Here is a 26,754-nt window from a genome sequence, read left to right on the forward strand (position 1 = left end):
ACTATAGTTTGCCCAAAGGCCAATCTTATGGAAGCATTTTTTTCAGTTGAGGTTCCCTCCTCTTAGATGACTCTTGTGTCAAGTTGACAAAACAAAAACAAAACAACTAACAGTACATAGTCCAGACAAGTACCTCAGCGGGAAAATCTGTCTTCTCTCCTAATGATTTTTTATTTTGTGTGTGTGTGTGTGTGTGTGTGTGTGTGTGTGTGTAGGTACTTATAGAAGCCAGAGGCTTCAGAATTCCCTGGAACTGGAGTTACAATTTTGAACTGTCTGACATGGATATTGGGAAATAACCTCAGGTCCTCTAGAAGAGCTGTGTGTTCAGAGGATGACTTGTATAAGCAACCTTGTAGACTCCAGGGATCAAATCCAGGTCATCAGACTTGGCATCAAGAGCCTTTATCCACTAAGCTAGCCTGCCCCCCACAAACACACAAGCAAAGTAGGCATGACAGCCTCAGACTTCATTTTTTAATGAAAAAAAAAGTATTATTTTATATGCATGAGTGTTTTCCCTGAATATCTGTCTGGTGCCTGTGGAGGCCAGAAAATGTCAACAGGTCCCCTGGAAATGGAAATACAGACAGCTGTGAGCTGCTATGAAGGTCTGGGCTTCCAACACCTGTCCTCTGGAAGAGCAGTCATAGGACAACCTCTCCAGTCTGCCAAGATTTTATTATTTTTTTTAATTTTTTTTTTTTTTTTTTTTTTGCCACTCATGGTGTTGCCCTTGGCAGCTCAGAAGAAGCAGAGCTCTGAGTCGGAGGCTAAGTCTGATCTGCATAGCCAGTTCCAACCAGCCAGGGATACATAATCAAACCTCTAATATATGTGTGTATATACTACATACATATTACATTATATGCATGTGTGTGTTTGAACGTGTGTATTTATGTGTATGGACACACATGTTCCACAGCACTCACATACCAAAGATGGCTGCATCTTTAATCCAGTTTTGAATACCTTTCGGAAGTTGGTCCCTGGGTTGATGATCAGACAACAGACAGATAAGAGTTCAAAGAGGGCACTGGGTCACTTCTCCCACTTTGAAATCACAACAGTCCACTAGTAAATGAGGAACTCCAGCTCCATACCAGCTAGGGACCCAGAGTTCTTCAGAAACAGGGTTAGGAAAGGGTGCTGAAGTGAAGGCAGGATGAGCTTGGTTTTCCTATCCAGCTACCAATCCTGTGTGTGGCTGCCGCTCAGCATTTCTAACTGGGTTGCAAGATGAATTTTTTTTGGTTGCTGTTTTTAGATGATTTTTACTTTATGTGTTTAAGTATTCTGTCTGCAGGTACGTAGTGTGTCACATGTGTGCCCTGGGAGGTCAGAAACCTGGAACTGGTGTGATGGACAGATGTGAGCTAGGAACCCATCCTGCTCTTAACCACTGAGACAGTCTTAATACCTGACTCCAGTACCAGTCACAAGGTATTTAAGAGACAGATGTTGGAACTTAAGAGATGTTCAAACATTGAAGTCTGTACAAATATTCCAAAATCTTAAAGACTCTGAAGTATCAACCACTTTTGGTTCTAAGTATTTTAGCTGGTAGGTTCAGCTTGTTTTCAAGCCTCTGAGACTGTCTGTGTACCCAGATCTCTGATGTGTAGAACAGTGCTACCAGGCAGCATCATTTACTTAGACCACTTCTTTTTCTTGTTCTCTGGCTGATGAGGAAGGAAGGTAGCAGCCTTCCTTCCCTTCCATCCCCTCTACTTCTCCTTCCTCCTGCCTTTCTTTCATGGTTCCTTCCTTCTTTTTTTCCCCCCTCAATATCACTATGTTGACCAGTCTCTCTCTCTCTCTCTCTCTCTCTCTCTCTCTCTCTCTCTCTTTCTCCCTCACTCATGAATATTCTTATTATGCTAATGACATGGTAGCTATACTTAACACATTTGTCACTCAAGGAACGAGGAAGTCCAACACCTTCTTATTCAAGCATCTTTACCATTCCACTTGCTGGCCTGCAGAGATGGCTGAGTGGTCCAGCGCTCTTGCAGAGGCCCCAACTCTGTCCAAGCACCTACACAGTCTCCAGTTTACAACCACCTGTAACTCCAGCACCAGGAGAATGCACACACCTGGCAATCACACTCACACACACACACACACACACACACACACACACACACCAGTTAAATCTTCTTTTAAAATTCTGTTTATTCACAGAAGAAATGTTTTCAATAATTAAACACAGCTAAAGTAGCTTGGAGTGGTAGTGCACACCTTTAATCCCAGCAGTTTGGAGGCAGAGGCAAGTGGATCTCAAAAAACCAAAACCAAAACCAAACCAAACCAAACAAAACAAAACAAAACAGAGCTAACTGTTCGTGTAGCATTTAAACCATAAGTTGAGGCTGTAGAGATGGCTCAGAGGGAAAGAATACTGGCTGCTCCTCCAGAGGACCCTGGTTCAACTCTTTGCTCCCATACAACAGCTCACATGACATCTGTCACTACAGCTCCAGGGGATCCAACACTCCTTCTGGCCCCCTCAGGCACTGTATGCATGTGTACACAAACACCTCTACGCATAAAACAAAAATAAGAACCTACAAAAGGTGATAACATCATATATTTTTCACCCTTGTGTGGGTCAAGCTTCTGGTATAGTGTTGCACAGGAGAGGAAATGATGGGGTCCTAGTGTTGTTGCCACCTCAAAAGACAAGATTGCAAGACCTCACTGTTAAACACACCATTGTTTACATGTGGGTATTTAAACATGCGATTAGTTCAAGAATTTTCCCCTCCTTTTCGTAATTTGCTACTGTTTTTATTGTGGCAAGAAGTCACTAAGGTGAACAGAGTGTTACTAGGTTGGATTGGTCACTGTGTTTTTACGAGTGCTGCCTCTGTGTCTTGAGTGACAACAGCCTAGCTCTGACTTTGTGATGGAGGACCTGTTTCGTTCACAGGAGGAGCTAGAACAGCTCCTTTGGCCCTTTATTCTAAAGAATTTATATTTGCTTTCTATGCTGTTTCCTACTTACATGCCCGTGGAATTTGCCAACAGAACCCATGTGCCTAACGTCTTCTTACTTTCTTTGAGGGGGGTTATAAGTGGTGGACTTGGCTTAGTTAATTGCTATAGGATTACTAAGAGCTTCTACTTATTTTTGTTGTTTTGTTTTTTTCCCAGACAGGGTTTCTCTGTATAGTACTCGATGTCCTGCAACTCCCTCTGGCATTGAACTCAGAGGTCTGCCTGCCTCTGCCTCCCAAGTTCTGGGATTAAACGTGTGCTCCACCACCACCCTGGCTCTACTTCTTGTTAAAAAGATTCTTGTTTTTAAAAGCCAGAGAAACCCTGTCTCGAACCCCCCCCCCCCAAAAAAAAAGAATCTGCCTGTTACATTCACACCAGAGAGCTGCCTGCCTTTGGGTGCTATTCCTTGGTGAGAGCTGCCTTTTTCCTTGGTTCCTTTACGAGTCTCCACTGTCATTGTGAACTTTGTTTGGTTGGTTGTTTGTTTGTTTATTTGAGAAAAGGTCTCACTAGGTAGACCAGGCTTACCTCAAACTCAAAGAGATCCATCTGCCTCTCCCTCCAGGGTGCAAGTGCTGGGATTAAAGGTGTGTGTCCTATACCTGGCTGAACTTTTTTTTAAAACTAGTCTCTTTTTTTTCAGATTTTTTTTATTTGAATTAGAAAAAAGATTGTTTTACATGACAATCCCAGTTCCCTTCTCCCTCCTGTCCTCCCCTATCACCACCCCTGCAACTAAAACCTTACCTATCGCATATCCTTTTCTGCTCCCCTGGATGGTGAGGCCTTCCATAGGGTGTCATCAGAGTCTATCATATCCTTTGGGATAGGGCCTAGGCCCACCCCGGTGTGTCTTGGCTCAGGGAGTATTCCTCTATGTGGAATGGGCTCCCAAAGTCCACACCTATGCTAGGGATAAGTACTGAACTACTCCTGAAGATTTCTGAGGTTTCCTCAATGAAATCCATGTTCCTGGGGTCTGGATCAGTCCCATGCTGGTATCCCAGCTATCAGTCTGGGGAGCAAGAGTTCCCCAATGTTTAGGTCAGTTGTTTCTGTGGAAAACTAGTCTTTTTTAAAATTTTATTTATTTATTATGTATACAACATTCTGCTTCCATGTGTATCTGCACATCAATTGAAGAGGCCACTAGATCTCATAAGGGATGGTTGTGAGCCACAACCATGCTGGGAATTGAACTCAGGACCTCTGGAAGAGCAGTTGGTGCTCTTAATCTCTGAGCCATCTTTCCAGCCCGAAAATTAGTCTTTTAAAAATCTTCTTTTCATCTTTTTATGTGTATGGCTGTTTTGCCTGCATGTATGTCTGTGCTCCATGATCATACAGTGCCTGTAGAAGCCAAAAGTGGACCTCAGGTCCCCTGACACTGAGTCACAGACTGCTATGAAACACCATGTGGGTTCTAGGAATTGAGCCCAGGTCTTCTGCTAGAGCACTCTTAAGTGGTAAGCCATCCCTTCACACCCTCCCTGTTATTATTATTATTTTTATTTTTATTGTGGAAGTGCTGGGGATTGAACCCAGAACTTGAGCATGCAAGTCAAGCTCTCTCCCACAGAGCCACATCCCCAGCAGGTGCCATTTTTTTTAAAACTACTTCTTGTGACTCCTTGAGTTCCCTAAATCTAAAGGCTGATATTTTTCAGCAGCTCTAGAATTACCTTTCTTCTCAGGTACTGAACCTTCCGCAGCCTCTCCCTCATTGCTGCTGGACCTGGGATTAAACTCCACTAGCCTATTAAGGCCGGATGCTCTTTGTCTGTCAGTGCTTCAGATCAAGTCTTTGGACTATCTAGTTCCTGCATGCTGTCTTCAGGTATGCCGAATCCAACCACTTGTTGGGTCCTATGTCCATTGGTTATTTTTTTCCTGCCTTATAAAGCTAATTTCATTTTACCAAACACCCTTTGATTCCATTCTCCTGCCTCCTAATGCTCACTCGTAATGTGAAAGGTTTTTTTTTTTTTTTTAAAAAAAAAAAACACCTTATTTTTAAGAAAGAAAACAGGCATGTTTTACCTAAGGCACTGCAGAGAGAGCGGCAGGCAGAAGAACCTGGGCCAGCACAACTGAAGAGCCACCAGCTGAAGCCCCGTTAAGTCTGGTTGGCCACTCTGACCATGACTGCTGCTCTGCCTGTGTTTAGCCACCTCTCCAGCATCTGGATTCTTGGTTCTGCATTTCTGCTTGATGGCGTCGCCTTTATAAGGAAAGAATGACTGAAGTGCCATGCCTGGTAGCCTATCAGGTGTTCACGTCTTTACTGGATGTCAACCTCACTGCTTGTCATCATGTTGTACCAGAGGGAAAGAAAGTTGTCATTTCCTGTTTGGATTTTTTTTTCACCTAGTAACTGTATAAAACCTTATTCTTCATCCACGTAGTTCACCCAGTATTGTCGATGTGCTGTCTTAGCCTCCTACAGTGAACGAAAGGAAAAAGTAACATATATTTACATGACCCCTTTCATTGTTCATAAAACAGATAAACTTTGAGGGTTGCACTATGCACTCACTTTAAACCATAGTTATTTGCTCCGACTCATCCAGGAATTAGGAAACTACTCATCCCTCCCCAGTGCCTATCATTATTACCCTGACAGCTCCCACACCTCATCTGTGGGCTGCAGGCCCCTCTAGTCTCTAGCCCGGAAGTCCTCAGAAATCTCACACTTGCTGGCATCCTGCTCTGCCCCACCTCCCAATCCTCTACCAGCTCCTGCTCTCATCTCTCCTTTGATCTCCCCCCAGCACAGCCAGAGAAAACAGGAACCTACCACCACAGGATGGGTCTGGATCACGTGGTCCAGGGTCAGGGGTGCTGTAGGCCTGGGGTCTGTGGTCATCCCCACAGGAGCAAGTTTGCCCTTCACCTGCTCTGAGAGCTTGCTCCTAATCTCTTTCTGACGGCATTCAGACTGTTTCTGTGCATAATAAACTCCAATGGGGTTAACACCAGTACAGGCTTTTTTTCTGCAAATATAAGGGTTTGGTTTTTTCTTTTTGTTCCTCACTTCATTCATCGCCATGACATTAACTTTTTTTGGATCACAGACTTCCTCAATGTAATTTAATTTTTTTTTGTTTTTGTTTTGTTTTTCAAGACAGAGTTTCAATGTGTTGTTTAGGTGTGAGTGTGCCTGCAGGCCAGAAAGAGAGCATCAGAACCCATTATAGATGGTTGTGAGTCACTATGTGGTTTCTGGGAATTGAACTTAGAACCTCTGGAAGAGCAGCCAGCTCTCTTAACCCCTGAGCCATCTCTCCGGCCCAGATTTTAAAATTTTAGATTGTAGGAATGATTTGCCTGCATGTATATCTGTGTGTCTTATGCATGCAGTGCCCATGGAGGCCAGAAGGGGGCAATGAAGCCCCTGAAACTGGAGTTACAGGCAGCTGTGGGCTACCCTGTGGAAGCTGGGAATTGGACCTGGCTCCCCTGGAAGAGCAATCTGTGCTCTTAACCGTGGAACTATCTCTCCCACCCTATCAATATCATAATTTTAAAAAAATCTATGTGAGTCCTTTCTCCAGGACAATCATATCCACCATCATTTGGGGGGGGGGGCGCGCGCGCGCACACACACACACACACACACACACACACACACACACACACACACACACACACGGTTTCCTCTCACTGGGCTCAAAGCATAGCTTTCTTGGTGGACCTGGCATAGTCTATATTAGACACAGATATCTCTAACTTCTTTTTTAATAACTTGAATCCACAAGGCAATTTTGGGACAAACTGGAATTGACCATGAGCAAAAAAATCACAGGACCAGTTTCTATGATTCTGAAACCAATTAGATAAAAGTTTGGCTTGGCATTCTGTACTTAATGGCACTGCCTTGGCAGAGAGCCAAAGATACTGACTAAAACAGCACCTGCTCTAGATCCTTCTTCCAAACCTCACCAATGATCACTATCAGAGAAACAGAAGCAAATGGCAAATAGCAAGGGCATGTGTATGCACACATGGGTGTGCATGTCAGTGTGTGGAAAAAGTGTGTCTGTATATGTATTTCTGTGTGCACGTATCTATGTATATCTGTATATATGTCTGTGTGTGTCTCCTCTTGTGTCTGTTAGTGTCTGGATCTCTGAGTGTGTGTGTGTGTGTGTGTGTGTGTGTGTGTGTGTGTGTCTTTCTGTTTGTCTGTCTGTGTCTGTATGAGTATGTATATATGTCTGCATATATGTTTGTTGGTATGTATCAGCATGTGTCTGTATGTGTGCCTGCATGTGTGTCTGTGTCTCTTCATAACTGTGTGTGTGTGTCTGTGTAAATGATCTCCCTCTCTCTCTCTCTCTCTCTCTCTCTTTCTCTCTCTCTCTCTCTCTCTGTGTGTGTGTGTGTGTGTGTGTGTGTGTGTGTGTGTGTGTGTGAAAATATAAAGTGGGAGCTGGAGAGATGGGTCAGCAGTTAAGAGCACTGGCTGCTCTTCCAGAGGACCCGGATTTCATTCCAGCACCCATGTGGCAGTTCATTACTGTCTGTAACTCCAGTTTCAGGGGATCTGATACCTTCACACAGACATGAATGCAGGCCAAACACCAATGCACATAAAATCTAAATAAAGGATTAAACAAAGTGAGATAGAGATCCATTCTTTAAAATAATAATGTTAAAAAAAGAAATAAAATATAAAGTGTCCTGGAACGTGCATGAAAATGCAAACAAATGAAAGAAGAATTTTCCCTGCCAGCTTTGTTACCTTAAACTTAATGTCACTTTGTACGGGTGGCATCTGGGGATCTCCTAGAGATGGGTACTAGTGATTTGTTAGGAGATTCAGGTAGCTGAGTCTGATGACTCTAGCCATACCTTTCCTCAGCCATAGTGCTGCAAAGGCGCCCACAAGAATGACATCTATGTCACTTTGGAGGACATAAATCACGGTAGCTCTAGAATGGACCAGAGCACTGGTCCCCACCCATCAGCACTTTCAGGGTGTCAGGGTCTCAGAAGCATTTGAGGCTTTCCTGGGCTGTCTGAGACCATAAAGCCAGGAAGCTGCACTGATTTTTCCTTTAGATTTATTTTATGTGTATAAGTGTTTTGCCTGCCTGTCTGTGCACTATGTGCGTGCTTACTGTCTTCAGAGGTCAGAAGTGGAGGGCATTTGACCCTCTGAAACAGAGATTGTGGATGACTGTGATCACTGGGAGTCGAACTCCGTTCATCTACAGAGAGTGCTCTTAACCCTGAGCCATCTCTCCAGCCCTGGCTGGCTGCTTCTTCAGGAAAAGAGGGTGTGTGATGGCCTCATTCTAGAATACAAGGCTCTTTGCCAAAAATTTCTATTCTCTTCATTGCACTCAATCTAGGAAGGTTTTCTAACAGAAACATGGACATGTATTACCAAAGTAACAGAAAGTGATGCCCTGACAGAGGTCTTTACCAAGCCTCACCAAGCTGGAGTGTACCCAAAAGTGGCTGTCTACAAAATCACTCTGCAGGGCTTCAGAGGGCAGCAGGGGCTGGACTTTTCCTTGTTAGAGGTGGGCACACCAACACTGGAAGCATTTGATCAGACAGCATTCACTCAGTGAATAGCCCTAAGCCTGAAGCTCCTAGTGATTTGCTGTCTTACACAAGTATTCACACCTAGGAGGATCTAACTCAGCATCACCAGTGAGGACTAGCTAACTGCAGCCATCCATTTCCCCTTTAAGAGGTCAGGGGAGTAAGAGACTGGGTATGGATGAGTCACACTGGATACATGAATGGACAGACATTCAAAGGGTTGGTGCCACAGAGCAGACAAATGTGAGGGAGAATGCCTTGCTTACATCACTAAACTGAGTCTACTGACAGCCTAAGGAGCAGGTGTCATCGTGTACATGGTACCAGATGATGAAACAGACTGAGCTTCTCTGAGGTCGGTGAAGGAAGCACAGCTGGGCCCACCTGTGTCAACATACAACGCCAGCCATGCCACTCAGCCTCACAGTGGGGAGCAAGGAGTAGCCGTGTACAGAAGGCTGGGGGGACAGTTCCATGGTCAGACGGCATTTGACATGCACAGGGCCTAGCTAGGTTCAACCACTGGCACTTTAAAAATGTTTTGAATAAACCAAACTAACTAAAAGGACCTCACAGGCAGGTCCCACAGGAGCGGAGGGTGGCAGACAGATGGAAGTTTGCACCTTCTGACACAGGGGACGATAGAGACTAGAGGCAGCAGGGATAAGCTCCTGCCCCACCATGTGACCCTAGGAAGGACTGTGGAGAAAGTGGTCTGGGGCTTGGTATACATCCAGAGTGGGATCCTATGGGTGAAATCTGAATTACCTACTTCTTGGTTTTTACTCTTCCACTGACAAATTCTTCTAAAGCCACGGTATAGCTCTGTTGTTTACTTGTTTGCTTTGGGCAACCATTATTGTTTTTTCACATTTATTTTGTGTGTGTGTGTGTGTGTGTGTGTGTGTGTGAGAGAGAGAGAGAGAGAGAGAGAGAGAGAGAGAGAGAGAGAGAGAGAGAGAGAGTTGTGTGTCTGTGTCTGGGTGTGCGCAAGCATGCGCACACCCAGACCTACGGAAGTCAGAGGGCAGCTTGTAGGAACTGGTTCTCTTCTTCCACAGTGTGGGTCCCAGGGATCTCAAGTCATCAAGCTTGGCTACAAGCCCCTCTGCCCTCTGAGCCATCTCACTGGCCCTGTTCTCATTACTCTGATAACTCACATGCCACACAGGGTCACTTGGTGTCTTCCTGTCTTCGCCTGGGAACTTCTCTGTGGACTTTCTGGGCTCTGGTACTTGAGAAATCGGAGGGCAGGTGACACTTGAAGCTGCTGGCCAGGGATCAGGGGGTCCCCCATTTCTCTGGGTGGAGCACCTGCCTGCTCATGCCTACTTGGGACCAGGTAATCCATCTTGGGGAGGAAAGAACATTTTTATTTTGTTATTTGAATGTGAGAAGTGGGTTATAGGTCAGAATTGGAGGTGGTGAGTAGTGATCATTAAGATATACTCTCCTATTTTAAATGTTCCACTGTCTAAATTGTGCCACTTTGGAAAATCATACCTTATCACCAAGAACTTCTGCTGGGGCCCCCTTCATGCTTGCTATGTGAGGCCATCTCTACTCTATCACTGTCCCTCCCCACTGCTGTGATGATGAGGGAAACAGCAGATGAAGATGGGGTGGTTTGGGCCTTGTCCTGTTTTTAAGTTGGACTTGATAATTTTCTTTTGAGACAGAGTCCTCGGGTAGCCCAGGCTGGCCTCAAACTCACTGCCTAGCTAGGGATGCCTCTGAACTTTCCATTTTTCCTGCCTGTACCTCTCAAATGCTAAGATCACAGCTATGTGCCACCACACCCTGTTTATATGATGCTGGGGTTTGAGCCCAGGGTTTCCTGAATGCTACGCAGGCCCTCTATTAATTCAGCTGTATCTCCAGTCCCAGACTTAAGACTTCATTGCGACTCAAACAGACCTTTCTGTTCCTGGCCACCACCCCATACGGTCCCAATTTGAATCACAGTTCAGTGAGAATAAACTAGATCTTGCATCCAGGGGATAGTGCACCTCCCGCCCCAGGTCCCCCTGCACCTCCCAAATCTATGTCCAAGCCTTTGGTGCTGTGTCTGGACCCACAGGACACTGACCAGGCCTCTAGCCCTGTGCTCCATGCACACATCTGCAAAGCGGCCGTCTCTCTCCAGCAGTCTGCCCGGGTGGCACCAAACAGAGAAAAGCAAACACAGAAGAAGTTGTCAGGCTCAGCACCCCTTGAGTACACAGAGGCAGCAGTCACAGGCCCTCCATATCCTCAGGCTGGACGCCCTCGGCTGGGTCATCCTGCAGGAGGCCATGGTGACAGGACAGCTCTTAAGCAGTGCGGTTATGCTGGACAAGTGGCATGGGTTTCGGAGGAGGCTCTTACCGTGTATTCAAAATAAAATTTGGCCTAGAAACTCTCCTGCTTCCAGAGAGCCTGAAGCTGAAGGAGCACACTGTGCTAGAGGGAAGACTCCTGGTACAGTGCTCTCTGAAGCATGAGTGGCTGCATTCTCCAAGGAGCCCTACTAGCTTCTCTGAGCCTAGCTTCTGCTCTGCAGTGAGTGATGACGGCAGTCTGCCCCAACGAAGATGCTCTCTGCTACATGTGCCCTGCACACGCTTCTCATCATGAAGGTGCACCTGGCACTCAGTACACCTCACCTGTGTGTTGAGCACAGATACTTGGGACACTGTGTGTGTGTGTGTGTGTGTGTGTGTGTGTGTGTGTGTGTGTGTGTGTGTGTGTGCAGGTATGACTGTGTGCATGTGTGTGCGTATATATATATACATATATATATGTATATATATATATGCGCATCTGTGTGTGCACATGTGTGTGGAGGCATAAGTGTGTGCTGGTATGTGTGTACATGTGTGTATATGTGTGCATGTATGAGTGTGTATGTGTGCATGTTTGCATGGTAGGGAATTTCCTTAATATCTTCAGCTAGCCCCAAACCAGGAGACCTTGAATGAACCTGGGCTCTGTCCCAGGTTAAAGTATAGACAGCATTGTGTAGTCTCAGGACATCCCTCCACTAACAGCCGCCCTGGGGACTCTATGGGGTTCTCACAACAGTTCAGTGAGAATACGGGTGACTGTATTGGTACTATCTGTCTATTTGTTGAGACAAGGTCTCATTATATAACCCTGACTAGCCTAGTACTAGCTATGTACACCAAGCTGGCCTCAAACTCACAGAGATCTGGCTGCTTCTGCCTCTAGAGTTCTGGGATTAAAGCTGTGTGTGTATGTGTCACACTGCCAGGCCCTGGAACTGTTTTTTGAGATCATAGGCTCTAGCACCAGTAAGTAATCACACTGTGTTACTTGAGTGGGGAGAGGGGCCATAGAGAAGGCCCCATGGGTGCTTTTCATTATTTCCTGTGCTGGGGTGCCCCAACATCTGAGGCAAAGAAGGGGGCCACCCATGCCCAAGGGACTCAGCTGAGTTTACAGCACAGCTGGGGGGTCACCAGGGAGCAAAGGCAAGCCAGTCTGGGCTGGATTCTACTGAGCTAGGACAGGACAGGTGAGGTTTGTCTTTGTAGGCAGGATCCAGCAAACAGTCTTTTATCAGGTTGGAACAGCTGTTTGACAAACTGCTTTCCTGGGAGAAGCCGGCCTGTGGGAGGACACTCGCTAATTAGGACCCTGGGTGGCTCCTTTGAGACACTGGGGGGACTCCAACAGCTGGAGAATGCAACTCAAGGAAGGAACTGGAGTCCCAGGGTTACATGCTCTGCGTGAGCCAGGGGTGGTTGAGAGAAGGTTCTCTCCCAAGGCCTCCTAGAGAGATGTGGCTGAAGCTAGTCTCAGAGGGTGGCCATCTCCCATTTCCGGGGGGGGGGAGCATAAACATGAGTAGGAAGAGCACAGAATGGCTGGCTTGATGCAGACCTAGGGACGGAGAAGACCATGTGAAAAAAGAGCTGTGACTACCACAGACAGCAACTCCAAGAAGGTTTTCCTTCAGTGGGAGTCACCTCCATTTTCAGTAATCACCAATCTTTATGTCCCTATGTGTAGGCACACGCCTTTAATCCCAGCACTTGGGAGGCAGAGGCAGGCAAATCTCTGAGTTTGAGGCCAGCCTGGTCTACAGGGCTGAGTTCCAGGACTAGGCAGAGAAACCCTGTCTCAAAAAATAAGAATAGAAACTGTGTTGCCAATTTCAGATAAAAGGAAGAAAATGGAGGATTTTTGAAAACTTAGCCTTCAGTCTTTTTAACCTAAAACTTGAAGCTTTTGCTACTTACTAAGGTAATAAAAGTAATTTACATTTCCGGGTCTCGTAAATTAAATACTGCAAAATCCCGTACATAGAGATCAATGCCCTCCAAGAAACATTTAACAGAACATACACCTGGGAGAATTCTGGTGACCTCTCCCAAGAGGTCTTTCACCCATGGCACATTGAGTATGAAATTATGAAGTTATTTGGATGTCATCCCCTTGGCCTCAGGCCCTTGTATGTGGCAAACGAGCACCAAATGCTTGGCTCTAGCACCTGGATAGGCTGTGTTTCTATAATTATGTGGATTGGCTCAATCCAGACAAAGAGAATCTTCAGAAGGCACTGAAAGAAATGCCGAGGGAAAGGATAGCAGTGGGCAGGGACGCCACCCATACTGAGTGCTGCTGGCTCTGGGGCTCACTGGGAAGGAGCTTTGGAGGTGGCCCTTGTAGCATTCTCAGCCCAGACGGGCAACCCTTGCCATTTCCCCCATTCCAGCTGATTAAAGGAGGCCAGAGAACTTACTCCCTCAATTGCAACAACAAAGGCTTGCCCTCTCTATTCAATCAAAACAACTGGGCTGCCCATTCAGATGCTAATAGCTAGGCCAGAATTGGTCCCTAAATGAGGGAAACACTCCCCCAACACCACCCACCACCCCACAAATGACTAGCCAGCAGCCTCTTTGCCACCAGAATTCTCCCAGGTGTATGTTCTGTTAAATGTTTCATGGTGGGAAACACCCTACTAGCGGGAAAGGAAGACTAGACTTCCCAGAGGTTGGGGGGGGGCGGGGGTATGCTGCATCCACACAAGCCTCTGACAGAAAAGAACCTCCTCTCCTGTAGAACCACCTACCCTGTTGTTGCGAATTCAGGACAGGTTGGACGCACCTTTTGAATACTTTGAGGAAGACCACTGCCTCAATTCATCCCAGTCTCTGGAAGGCCTCTCCTCTATGGTTGGTTTCTGAGCTCTCTAGGACTCAGCTCCCTATCTGTCATGGACACCCGCACAGCCTGCAGCCCCCGCCTCCTTGTTTTATCCACCTTGAGCTGACAGTGCAGGCCAGAGTCAGATGGTCCAAGTTCAACTCGTAGGTGGCAACCGCAGGCCAGAGCCTAGACCCATACACTGGGAGTAGTGTCCTTGGTCAGTTTGAGGGAAGTGAGGGCAATGCACACATGTCCATGCTGTTTCAGAAAAGTATGTACAATGCATGTAGAGGCTGTCTTTGCTGTCATTACAGTGGTGCGCGTGTGTGCGCGCACACACACTTTACCTCTGCCTTGTCTATCACTTGCAAACTATCTCCATGTTGACCTCACACAGTCTCACCCCACTTAGCAGTGAGGTCACTAGGGAATGGTACACCCTGAGGCCACGGTAGTACACAGGGGGTCCACTATCATCCCACTCATTGCTGAAGCGGGTACTAGATTCAAGCTCACACCAAGGAGCTTCAGTGACCCCATCCTGGGCATGTGACGAATCCCTGGCCTCTTTTCCATATTCCCTCACAGCCTCATGGGGTGGCAGAGCCTTCGTCCCCATCTTACACTACACCAGGGTCTCCCTCATGATTTGAGTGTATGTTCTTCTCTTTCTAGGAGGCAGCTTGAAGACTGTTTGGTAGTGACAATTCCTCAGTGAGGGGACATCAGATGTAGAAGCAGATACCAAGGGCTGGACCTAGCTTAGTGGGCCTAGTTTAGCCAGGTTGGGGGGGGGGTGGAAGGAAGGAAGGGAAGGAGGGGAGAGAAGGGGAGGGGAAGGGAAAAATCAAACCCGAGAGTATGGGTGTTCCCACCACAAACCCAGTCTTTGGGAAGATAAGGCAAAGTGATTTTGAGTTTGGACTACAGAATGAACCCCCAAGGCCTTGTCTGTGGGATCGGGGGTCTTACCTTCTGGAGAATTCCATGTTAGCAAGGGAGGTAGAATACATCTGATACAAACGACTAAGATAGATCTTGCTCCGGGAATTCATCTTTGTCTTACCCGTAATCTTGCTCTGTAAGATGCATTTCACTGTGAATGCATCTTTTATGCTCATTTTAGCTACCCACCTTGAGGCTAGCTAGCAACTGGATTTCTCAAGCATGAGGTTGAAAACCCCTTCCTACCACTTTGGTACAGACTGGCAAGCGTGCCATATGCAGCAGCTGCCCACTGTCCTGTTTGCTGTGACGGTTAAGCGGTAACACCTACTCTCTCATTTCATTTTATGGTGCCTGTGGTGTGTGGCCATTCCGCCCTCACCTTCCTCAGCCTCACATTCCTGTAGGTGTGATGTCAATCCTTAGGCTGTTCTGCCCTCCTCTCAAAGGACAGCACCAAGAGCCTGAACCAGCCTAACACTGGAAAGAACAAATGTCATTTTTCATAACAGCTAAAAATTAGTATCCAGTGTGCTGTTTAGGCTAGTATTTTAAAAACCCAAACATACTGTTATGAGTGACACCACTCTTTAAAAAGTATGGGAATGGGCTAGAGAGACGGCTCAGAGGTGAAGAACACTGGCTGCTCTTCCAGACGTCCTTAGTTCAATTCCCAGCAACCACATGATGGCTGACAACCATCTGTGATGAGATCTGGTGCCCTCTTCTGGCAGCAGGCAGACATGCAGGCACTAAGCTGTATACATAATAAATAAATCTTTAAAAAAAAGTGTGGAAAAATACTTATATTTATCAAAATAGTTATTTCATTTTTCTTCAGTGCTAGGAGTCAAACCCGAGGCTTCAAGCACGCTAAACAACATTGGGCTATGTCCCATGTCAGACGCTCTTAAAACAATTAACAGCAAAAAAAAAAAAAAAAAAGAAAGAAAGAAAGAAAGAAAGAAACTATATGCCATTACATCACAAAGCATAGACTGCCAGGTGGGAGGGTGCTCCAAAAAGAAGAAAACAGACCTAGAAATGGTGAAAATGTAAAGCTGAGGAGGAAGGGAAGATGGGGGAATGTCTAAACTGGAGGGAATATGTCAGCCCCCGGGCCTGAAACAGGAAACATCTATATACACATTGTCATTCCTCACCAAGACTTGGACCCTTCGCTAGGGCTAACGTTGTTCTAAAGGTCCAACAGGACAGAGATCACCCAAAGACTGCTAAATCCCACATGCTTACCTCCCCCTGTCCTCCAGGCAGTCTCGGGGCCACTTCACGCTGTTGGCATCTTTTTCTCCACTCTGTAAGTCGAGAGAGGAGGCTCTTGGAAGAAAACAAAAGAGGTCTTCTTGCAAATATCCTCCAATGGCCCCTTTTCTTCAGACCTGGAAGCCATCCATGCCCTGGCCCCTCCACCTCTGTCATCTCAGGACAGCCCTGTCCCCAATGTAGGACTCCAGGCTTATGTCTACCCTCTGGGTATGCCAGCCTCGTTTGGCCAAAAGCCTTCCTGTCAGCTCCTGCTTTGAACATGGTGTAGGTCACCTCACTCAGTGACAGCAGGCAAGTGAGATGGACAGAACCAGTCCCACAGGCTGGAGGACAGCGGTCAGTAGGATGATGGGGAATGGAAGAGAGAAGAGCCGCTTAGGCTCTGTGAGGCCCACACCAAGATGCACATAAACACTGCTGACACAGCTGGCGGTGGTGGTTTATGCCTTTAATCCCAGCTCTCAGGAGGCAGAGGCAGGTGGATCTCTGTGAGTTCGAGGCCAGCCTGTATATATATATACTTTTGGGACTGGAGAGATGGCTCAGTGGTTAAGAGCACTGACTGCTCTTCCAGAGGACCTGGGTTCAATTCCCAGCACCCACATGGCAGCTCACAGCTGTCTGTAACTCCAGTTCCAGGGGACCTGACACCCTCACACAGACATACATGCAGGCAAAACACCAACAGACATGAAATAAAATAAATAAATTATGTAAAAAACAAAAAACACTGTTGACATACCAAGACTGGGTCTGGGAATGAAAGCACAGGAAAACTTGAAGCAATAGGAACAGAGCCCAAATTCACCACAAAAGTGAATTGGGGGCAATGAACTATTCCTCAAGATCCACAACTTTCAAAACTCACCCAAGATGAGAAAGACAGGCTTGGTAATCATAAATAAAGAAGTTAGAATATGGAAACCTCCAACCCAGGTGGTTTCATGACAAAATTGTACCCAGTTCTTAACGAAAAATTGACACAACACTTTACACACACTGCAGACGATAAACAAGGAGAGAACACTTCCCACATCTCTTAGGAGGCGAGTATTATCCTAACACCACCAGCAGGAAGAAGAAAGAAAACTGTTTCTTTGTCATATGACTCTCCCTGAAGAGACTTAAACAAATCTGTTCACTCCAAACATGTCACTGACATATCAGAAGCAGGACTCCACCCAAGTCCTGCTTGGTGAACCAATGAGTTTGCTGGGGAATCTGTACAAGAACATGGGTGTCTCATAGGTAGCTGCATCTCCAAAAATTTCACAGCCAACTTGGCTGATGGGATGTACCAATAAAGAGTCCTCACCTCCAGCTGACCCTTATCTGCCAAGGACCATATGAGGCTGACAGGCAGGAGGAAATGGTGAGCATAACCCTGTGCACGTCTCAGTGATGCGAATCTATAGTCCCAGCACTCCTCAGGAAAATAACTGTGCTTGAGTAAATGAGCAACCATGGACAAAATCGAGTGCACACCCCAATGGTTAAGACAACCAAAACCAAAACAAACAAACAATAAATCACAGCAAACTAGAAGCCTGCCCAGATGTGAGCAAGATCCACGGTCATAATAGCTCTTGCCATGATGCCTTTCCTACCATAGTGAACTACACCCTTATACTGCGAGCAAAAGTAAGTCCTCTCTTCAGTTGCTCTAGCCAGGTTATTCTTTCCCGGTGACAGGGAGGTGACACACACTGAAGTTAGCCAGGTTACTGTATCCCAGTGGCAGGGAGGTGACACACACTGAAGTTAGCCAGGTTACTGTATCCCAGTAACAGGGAGGTGACACACACTGCAGGTATCAGCAATGGGATTGGAGACTGACTGTGTGTGGGGATGAAGAGAGGGTAACATAGGGAAGCCTGCAGGCTTTGGGCTTGCAGATGGTTCCCCCTATGCTTCCATAAATTCTTACAACCCCTTGACCCTATCTGGCACAGGGTGAGACAGACAATGAGGGGCTCAGTGACCTCCTGATGCTGCATAACCTGTGAGGTACATCACAGGTCACAGGTCACAGGTCAGGCACACCTCACAGGTCCTTGACATTAGCACTTTTCCTAGAAATAAGGTTTGTTGTTTTGTTAGGCTCTCTCTCTCCCTCCCTCTCTTCTCTCTTTTTCTCTCTTCCCCACTATCTATATCTCTGTCTATGTATCTTCCCCTCTCTTCTTGGCCATTTTATGGCAAACTGTCAAAAAGTGACAGAAAACCATACTGGAATTCTTTTATGAACAGAAAAAACAAAAACAAAACAAAACAAAAAAACTTCAACAGAGTGGTAAGAAAAGGTGTCAACCAGAAACTAAAACTCAGCTATGAGCTTAAGAGAAGAAATTCAATATCACAATTTTAGTTCACTTCATTACACCGTTTCCTCTGAGTTCGAGGGAAGGGGCCACATACAGAAAAACATACAGGAAGAAAGCGTAGAGATAACTTCAGCATTTACACTTTGAGTCCAGAGTGCTCTCTGCACGAGTGTACAGACATTCACGGTGTATGGATGTCCCTAGTGCCCTGCTCTAGAACCTCCAGCCAACTGTTCCCATATGCTCAGCCCGGGGCTCCTGTGACAGGAACAGCCAGCCATTCAGGGCCATATTAAACACTAAGGACACAGACCTTGGGGACGGAAATGCATCCTTCCTTGTAAAGTAAGCTGGCAGTTGCTCTCAGCATAATACCTGGGACACCCAGTAGAGAGGAAAAGGAAGTGTCAAAGTCATGCTTTTTGCAAACTTCAAAGGTCGTCCCTCCCCCCTCTTTACATTTTACTGACTTGTCTGCAGCTGTTGGCAGAGACTGTGTCCCTGTGTCAAACCTGCCTCTTCCCCGGGCTCATAAAACTACAGCAGGGACCAGGGACGTGTGGGAGGGAAGGAAGAAGTGCCCTGTGAAGTCCCTCACACCTCGGGGAGCTGCTCAAGGCAGAGGGCCAGGCCAAGGGAGACAGGTCAGGTGCCACACACACACTGCACACCTCTGTGCTGGGTTCAACCTTGCGTCCCCCACACTCTCCCCCAGCACAGCAGGCCCTGTGTCCCGGCAGAAATCCTGTGCTTGCAAAGATCTCTGGGAGCAGAGCAGCCACCAGAGCACCTCAAATGCTTCATGATGCAGGTTCAGGGATGTCTTCCAGACCCAGCATAGGCACAAAACGCCTGCGGTCCTCACGGAAGAGAAACGGGTTGAGGGTAATGATACACATCACTACCCCCAGCACTTGGGAGGCTAAAAGGAAGACTGTGTGTTCCAAGCCAGCCTGGACTACTTAGTGAGAGAGACAGGGGTAGGGTGCTAAAATGCAAATGGGCATGTTTTCCAAGACATTGGGATTTTTGTTGTTGTCATTCAAATAAAACTGTAAAACACTTAGCCTTCCCTTCTTTTTCTTTCTTTTTTTTTAAGATTTTATTTATTTATTATGTATACAACATTCTGCTTCCATGTATATCAGCACACCAGAAGAGGGCACCAGATCTCATAACGGATAGTTGTGAACCACCATGTGGTTGCTGGGAATTGAACTCAGGACCTCTGGAAGAGCAGTCAGTGCTCTTAACCTCTGAGCCATCTCTCCAGCCCCTTCTTTCTTTATTTCTTTTGTCAATTAAGAGTAACTGGTAATTATGGGATGCCCATGAGCCTGCTGATAGGAAACCTGGATGAATTCTTGATCACTATATCTTGCTGCAATGTCTTGAAGCAAGAGAGGGGAGGGGAAGGGCTTGGAGAGATAGCTCAGGGTTAGGAGCACTGACTGCTCTTCCAGAGGACCCGAGTTCAATTCCCAGCCCTCACACAGCAGCTGGCAACTGTCTATAACTTGTTCCAGGGCACCTGACACCCTCACACAGATACACAGGCAAAACATCAATAATCATAAAATTTAAAAATCATTTAAAAAGAGGGGGGAGGAAAACAAATTTATCTATAGCAATGTTAAAGGATTCACATTGGTTTTATTAGGCAGATGGGAAATAAACGTGTCTTCTTTTGTATTAATTTTTAACTTTTTTTTGAGAATTTCACATGAATACAGTGTGTTTGTATTATTTTCACCCTGTGCTCTCCCCTCCTCTAACTTTTCTCCCCAGCTCTGTGGGGCCTCCTATTTTATAATTGCTATGGCTACACGTACACACATAGACAATCTACTGAGTGTGTCTTGTTTTGCTTGTGTGTATATGCAATGAGCACACGCTTCTGTGTGGGTGCTGAGGATCCGAGCCACGCTTTATCCCACAGCAAACGTTTTCTCTAGGGGGCTGTTGCTCCTTACTAGCTGTGTCATTTCATCAGCCACATGACTTTTTTTTTTTTTAATAAAGAAATCAGTCTGTTGACCATTTCACCAGGGTTCTGATTCTTACCCAAACATTTCACATGGTCAGAACAAACACATTTTGGATCATCTGACTCCCACCCCTCCCCACCCTGCTCTGTAGACCAAACTGGCATGGAATTCAGAGATCCATCCACCTGTCTCTGCTTCTTGAGTGCTGGGACTAAACGCGTGTTTCACCGTGCCTGGTGGATCATCTGAATTCCTAAGGTATGGCCATGGTTTCTAGCTGAAGGGAGCCATGAGGCCAGTTTCCCTTGGGGACAAGCCACTTTTCAGCAAAAACTGAAGACACATCCATTTGACACTAAAACTGTAATTACAGCATCTTTATTGCACCTAAGTGGCTTAAGCAAAATTTCAGATTACCTCACCCTTTTCTGCTGAGAAGCCCACATTACAGCCTTTCCTCATTTGGGGACCATTGGCCATTGGAACTTTGAGAATTCTTCCTTTGTACATTTTGCTTTAGCTTGGAGCACATTGGGAATGACTGGAAAGTCTCAACATTTTTTGTGAAATCAAGCATCTATTCATTTATGCAAAAGCAGAGAATCTAAAAGGAAAGAAAAACAAACAAGAAGAAGTAACTTATGCCGAGCGTTGGTAGCACACAACCTTTAATCCCAGCACTCAGGAGGCAGAAGCAGGTGGATCTCTGTGAGTTCGAGACCAGCCTGGTGTATGAGAGCTAGTTCCAGGACAGCCTCCAAAGCCACAGAGAAACCCTGTCTCAAAAAACAAAAATAAAACAAAAGTAACTTATTTGGAGTGGTTCCTGATTTTTTTGTTGTTTCTGGGCTTTGTTTGTAGATTTATTTATTTTTATGCATGAATACTCTATCTGCATGTAGACCTCCACACTAGAAGAGGAGGGCATCAGATTCTACTATAGATGGGTGTGAACTACCATGTAGTTGCTGGAAATTGAACTCAGGACCTCTGGAAGGGCAGCCAGTGCTCTTAACCGTGGTGCCATCTCCCCAGCCTGTGTTCTTGCTAGTTTTATTGATCATGTAGTCACTGAATACAAGCATATTAAAAAACGCAGTTCCCTGTGACCAGATGAATCACGATCTGACTGAAAACAACATGGACAGTCCCTAAAAGGCATAGTCCCATTTGGCTTCTGTCTTTTGAGGTCATTAATATCATTTCTGCTATGAACGACTCTGGCGAATCTCAGAGCCCTGGGATCCAACAGGGACAGCATGGAGGTGCACAACATGATAGACCTATAGGTCTGAGTCTGGGCGTTTTGTCTGCTGCAATTAGGAGACTGCCTGTAAAACCTCACCGCAGCTGTGAGGGAGGAAGAGCAGACAGCTGGCACCAAATCTGAGTAATTGTGAGCAGACCTTAAAGTGACAACTGCCCCGAGTCCCCACAAAGTTAGTGTTTCCCATCCCTTGGCACAGAATTTACTGGAACAAATCTTTACGGCCCAAATGGGTTCTGTTGAGTTGCAAGGTTTGGGCAGAGATGTGCTTCCAAACAGGCGCAGGGACCGTCCATTCAGGACACGGCTGGATGGACTTGAGGGTCAACGAGGTTGCCTTTTGGTTCTATGAATTTGGGGCATCGAGGGGGCCGGGGTATTCAGAAGCACCAGTGGAACTCTTTTTCTTTAAATGGTGCTGGGGACTGAACCCAGGGCCTCACACACTCAGGGTGAATGTGTAAGTCATCTCACTTAACCGCCCGAATGAACTGGACGGCTGCATCTCACCAGCCATGCCGCCCAGCTTGTAGCCTTGGACCAGCAGCTCAGCCCATCTGAGCCAGGGTGAGAGGCTGAAGTGGGAAATCATGGCTCGTTTTCACTCAGCTTTAAGACCAGCGTTATCCACCCTGCTTACACACTAAAGAAGAAAACCATGCATTGAATCAACATCACAGGGAACTGCCTTTAATTTAAATATGTGCCATAAGCATGGAAGCGGTTACATTATCTGAAAACCAGATTTATCCCAACTAGTGACAACACAAGGGAAGGGTCCCAAAAATGCTTTCTTGCCAGTGTTTTCATTTTGGTTCTTTTTGTTTGTTTGTTTGTTTTTTATGCCCTAATTCCAACCAAAAGCAGTTTTAAATGTAGCATGGTTTTCTTTTAAGTCAAAATAAGAACTACTGAAGGAAGATCTCTGTGAGCACTTTCTATAGCTTACTATGTTTATTTAAACAAAGTAGCCCTGTTGAAGCTGAGACCCTCCCGAGTTAGAAATAAGGAAACTGAAATACAGAAAAATCAGGGTTTGCCCAAGGTCTGCAAGAAATAACTGGAAAAACAAGGGTTGAGGGGGTGAAGCAGCTGGTTTGGTTTTTCCTTCTCTCTCTCTCTTTTTTTTTTTTTTTTTTTTTTTTTTGTTATTTTTCAAGACAGTGTTTCTCTGTAGCTTTGGAGCCTATCCTGGAACTCTTGTAGACCAGGCTGGTCTCGAACTCACAGAGATCTGCCTGCCTCTGCCTCCCGAGTGCTGGGATTAAAGGCGTGTGCCACCAACGCCCGGCTGGTTTTTCCTTCTCTGAATTCCTTTTCCTCTCAGCTTCACAGCCATACACACAGTGGGTTTAACTGCTTATGGCCCGTGCTTGGTAGAAGTTGGTTTTAAGACACTCTTGTCACAGCAAAGGAAGAAACGCCCCAAATGAAGAACACAGGTGCTAAAGCACCAGAGGCCACTCTGAGCAACTGTCGAGGCATCAATGTCACCAGTGCTCCTGTGAGGGTCACTCTGCATCTGTCAAAGATGTAAACCAGTGTGGCCTTAGTCCCTTCTAGCTCACCCTGAGTGAATGTGGCTGGGTGGGAGGAGCTCGCCAAGGCCAGGGAAAGGTAAAGCTAAAGGGCATGGCCTTGCTAATTTCATGTCTCAATAAACACCCCGAGATGCACATAGTAGGTGGCCCAGTATGAAGAATCTGCCCCGGAGACATTTTAAGTCTAAATCAGATGATATGGGATATGGATGAAAAGTGTGGGTAGAAAGGAGGGCACTGCACAGACAACAAGGGATAGAACTGGGAAAAACAGCCTAGATGCAGAGGAATGGGGGTCAGGGGCCAGGGGTCAGGGGTCAGGAGCATGGATGCTCCACAGTAGAAGTTCAGGCATGAGTCCCAGACAAGCAGTGTGTGTGGACCCAGCTCTGGGCTTCTCCAGAGTGATGCAATAGAAGACCCACCTGAAACCAAGGGCACAACATCAGCCCAGGGACCAAAAAACCCTGAGGAGAGACAGAGAGGTTCCTTTTGCTGGAACCTCTGGGAGGTTTGCAGAGGTGCTAAGTTATGGAAATAGCCAGAGGACACAGGCAGGGAGCAGAAGGCAGGGGACAGCTACTCCACCCGGGGCAACAGGTGACAGAAGGCCTGCCTGCAGGCTGAGCTTGTTGGTGTCCTTAAACAGTACCAATTTACCTTAATGCACGCATACAGTCATGGTGTGTGGGTGCAATTTATCTTATACACACATGTAAACATGGTATATATGTGTGTGAAATGTATCTTGTGCAGACATGGTATACGCATGAAATGAAAATCATCGCCAAGGAAAGTTTCTTAGACTCTGTCCAGTCTTTCTGGCAATGCACCAAATGCTGAACACCAGGTCCTTTTCCACACACTGGTAATATGGTAATAAAAATGAAGAAAATATAATAGAATACATATTATGTTAGATAGTGATAAGTGCTGAAAAGGAAACTAAAGCAGCAGATGGACTTCCAAGCCCCAGAGTGGCAAGAGCCCAAGAGAGACTTCCATCCCCCTAAATCAAATGGCATAGGCAAATCACAGCAAAGACCTGAAGGGAAGGAGTTGCTGGAAGGGACAGGTGGGATTTCCACGTGTCAAGGTCCAGGGTGGGAGTGTGTCAGGATGTATAAGGAATGACAGGGGGCCAGGTGGCTGGTCAGAGAGCGATCAAGCAAGGAGCAGACTGCTAGTGGGAGTGGAGCACAAGGTTTACAAACCAGGAGGTGAGACCCTCAAAGGGGCAGCCAGCAGGAAGGGTTGCAGCGCTGGCACAGAAATGGCATGACGAAGGGGTCTGACTTTCACTATGACATTTAGACTCTTCGGCTCACCTCACACCACAAGGAAGTCCACTCAGCTTCATTCCTTACAAAGGATGGCTCCGCAGGAAACATGCACATGCACACACACACACACACACAGAGAGAGAGAGAGAGAGAGAGAGAGAGAGAGTGAGAGAGAGAGAGACCACACACATGCACACATGAGTGCACACACACGAACACACCCAGGCACACATATCACACACACACACACACACACACACACACACACACACACACACACACACGGTGTGGGGGGGTCCCCCCAGACAGTGAGACCCCAGCAATGTCACACTCTACGTCCCCTTTACTGCCACAAGCTGGTCTTGGGCAACAGTGTGCTCTCCTGAATGAAATATAATAGAGAATACCTCAAGCTGCCTGTGAGAGCCAAGGAACAGAAATTCTGTCAGCATCTCTGCCCTGAGGAGTCAAGGAGGAAGACTGAACAGAGAGGCCTCTGTTGGCAAAATGGCATCGCCTTTAAGCTGAGAGTGAAACACATTGTAGTGTTTACAAGCCAAGGCAAATGTTCAAAGAGGCCTGGGGCATGGAGAGCAGATGGTGGTGGGAGTGCAGGCTGGGGGGCAGGACCATGCCCTGCCCCACTCACAAACCACAGATTTAAATGCTTACAGCCTGTTTATGCTCGGAATGCCCACAGCTCCACCCCTTTGAGCTCTGAGACACAAGAAACCATCTTTGAGTGTCATTAGCACACTTGAAAGGCATGCTCTTGTGTCTTCCTTCAGGGAAGTACTTTTTCTATGAGAAGTGACCTCTTCCTTGTAAAGGTGGGGGGGGTCAGACTTTCCCACCTCCTGTGGGAGGTGGCAGATAAGCCTCCTGGCTGGGGGTCTGTAGACAGCAGGATCAGAGATGAGCAGCCAGAGAGGAGTTGCTTGCTCTTACCTGGCTCCAGGCCACCAGTCCCAGGAAGAGTGGGATGGGAAGGCAGGGATGGGTCTACAAGTTCTTTAAGATCCAATCACTGGGGTCCCGGGGGATGTTTTTAGATATTTCCTATCTCTCAGGAAGGCCTTTGCTCAACTGTCTTTCTAACTGCTTTCTCCCTGTTCGGCAAAGGCACTGGTACTCAGTACTCACTCCAGAAGGATGCTCAGGGGAAAAGAAAATAGTAATGCTAGTTCCTGCTGACAGTCAGCTCCAAAGAAGAAAGCAAAAGAGACACAGTTCTGTGAAATGTTCTTATCACCTGTGACTCTCCCTTCAGTGACTTCAGATCCCTTGTAAACGCATCGCGCATCCCATTTCAGCACAGGGATGCTTTGTTTGTTTTGGGTTTTTTGTTTGTTTGTTTTTGTTGTTGTTGTTGTTTGTTTTGAGACAGGGTTTCACAGTGTAGCCCTGGTTGTCATGGAACTCACTCTGTAGACTAGGCTGGCTTTGAACTCACAGAGATCCACCTGCCTCTGCCTCCTGAGTGCTGGGATTAAAGCCATGAACCACCACCGTCCAGCACAGGATGCTTTAAAACTATCAAAACATTAGTCCCTTGACAAGTTGGTTCATCCACCTACCTCTCACAGGCTATTTTGAAGCCAGATCATCATATGAGGAACTTGTTTATTTGGGGTTGGTTAGTTTTTGGTTTTTGAGACAGGGTTTTAGATTATCCAAACCGACCTCTCTACCTAGCTAAAGATGACCTTGAATTTCTGATCCTCTTGACCTCTTGCCTCTACATCCCAAGTGCATGCAGTACCACTTCTGTGTTAAATGAGACACTTTAAAATATTATTTTAAAATGTTTATATATTTATATACTGAGTGTGTGTGTGTGTGTGTGTGTGTGTGTGTGTGTGTGTGTGTGTGTGTGTCCCCGAATGCATACCACATACAGGCAATTCTTTCTGCCTCCCATAGTGCTGGGGTTGCAGATGTGTGCCAGTGAATCTTGCTTTTTGTTTTTTTGTTGTTGTTGTTGTTGTTGTTTTGTTTTTTTAGGTTTATTTATTTATTTTGTATACATTGTTCTTCCTGCAGGCCAGAAGAGGGAGCCAGATATCATTACGGATGGTTGGGGGCCACCATGTGGTTGCTGGGAATTGAACTCAGGACCTCTGGAAGAGCAGCCAGTGCTCTTAACCTCTGAGTCATCTCTCCAGTCCCTGAATCTTGCTTATTATGTGCGTTCCAGTGCTTAATTTCTGATTACTAGGGTTGCAAGACCAAGTTTTTGTTTGTTTGTTTGTTTGTTTTTATTTTTGACCACTGAATAGTTATTAAAAATCTCTCATTTAGAGCCAGGGAAATTGCCCCTAAGTGACAGATTTTTAATGAATGGATGCATTGTCAGAGAGATGAGCATATGGGCAAGCTGATGGACAGACAAGGTAAGTAAAT

The 26,754-nt window shown here is 46.3% G+C and overlaps 1 protein-coding gene across 1 annotated transcript in view; it reads right to left on the minus strand.

Annotated features, from left to right (window-relative positions):
• Positions 1 to 5,389: 5,389 nt before the first annotated feature.
• LOC100755699 overlaps positions 5,390 to 26,754 on the minus strand; it is a 48,515-nt gene continuing 27,150 nt past the window's right edge. The window contains exons 6-11 of the mRNA XM_035438771.1: positions 15,916 to 15,999; positions 14,689 to 14,795; positions 10,649 to 10,709; positions 9,720 to 9,910; positions 5,801 to 5,915; positions 5,390 to 5,443 (exon numbers count right to left, since the gene is read on the minus strand). Of these exons, the coding sequence (XP_035294662.1) occupies positions 5,390 to 5,443; positions 5,801 to 5,915; positions 9,720 to 9,910; positions 10,649 to 10,709; positions 14,689 to 14,795; positions 15,916 to 15,999 (612 nt within the window). The remainder of the gene's footprint in view (positions 5,444 to 5,800; positions 5,916 to 9,719; positions 9,911 to 10,648; positions 10,710 to 14,688; positions 14,796 to 15,915; positions 16,000 to 26,754) is intronic.

This window comes from Cricetulus griseus, chromosome 2, assembly GCF_003668045.3.
Source record: "Cricetulus griseus strain 17A/GY chromosome 2, alternate assembly CriGri-PICRH-1.0, whole genome shotgun sequence".
In the NCBI taxonomy this organism is placed as follows: Eukaryota; Metazoa; Chordata; class Mammalia; order Rodentia; family Cricetidae; genus Cricetulus; species Cricetulus griseus.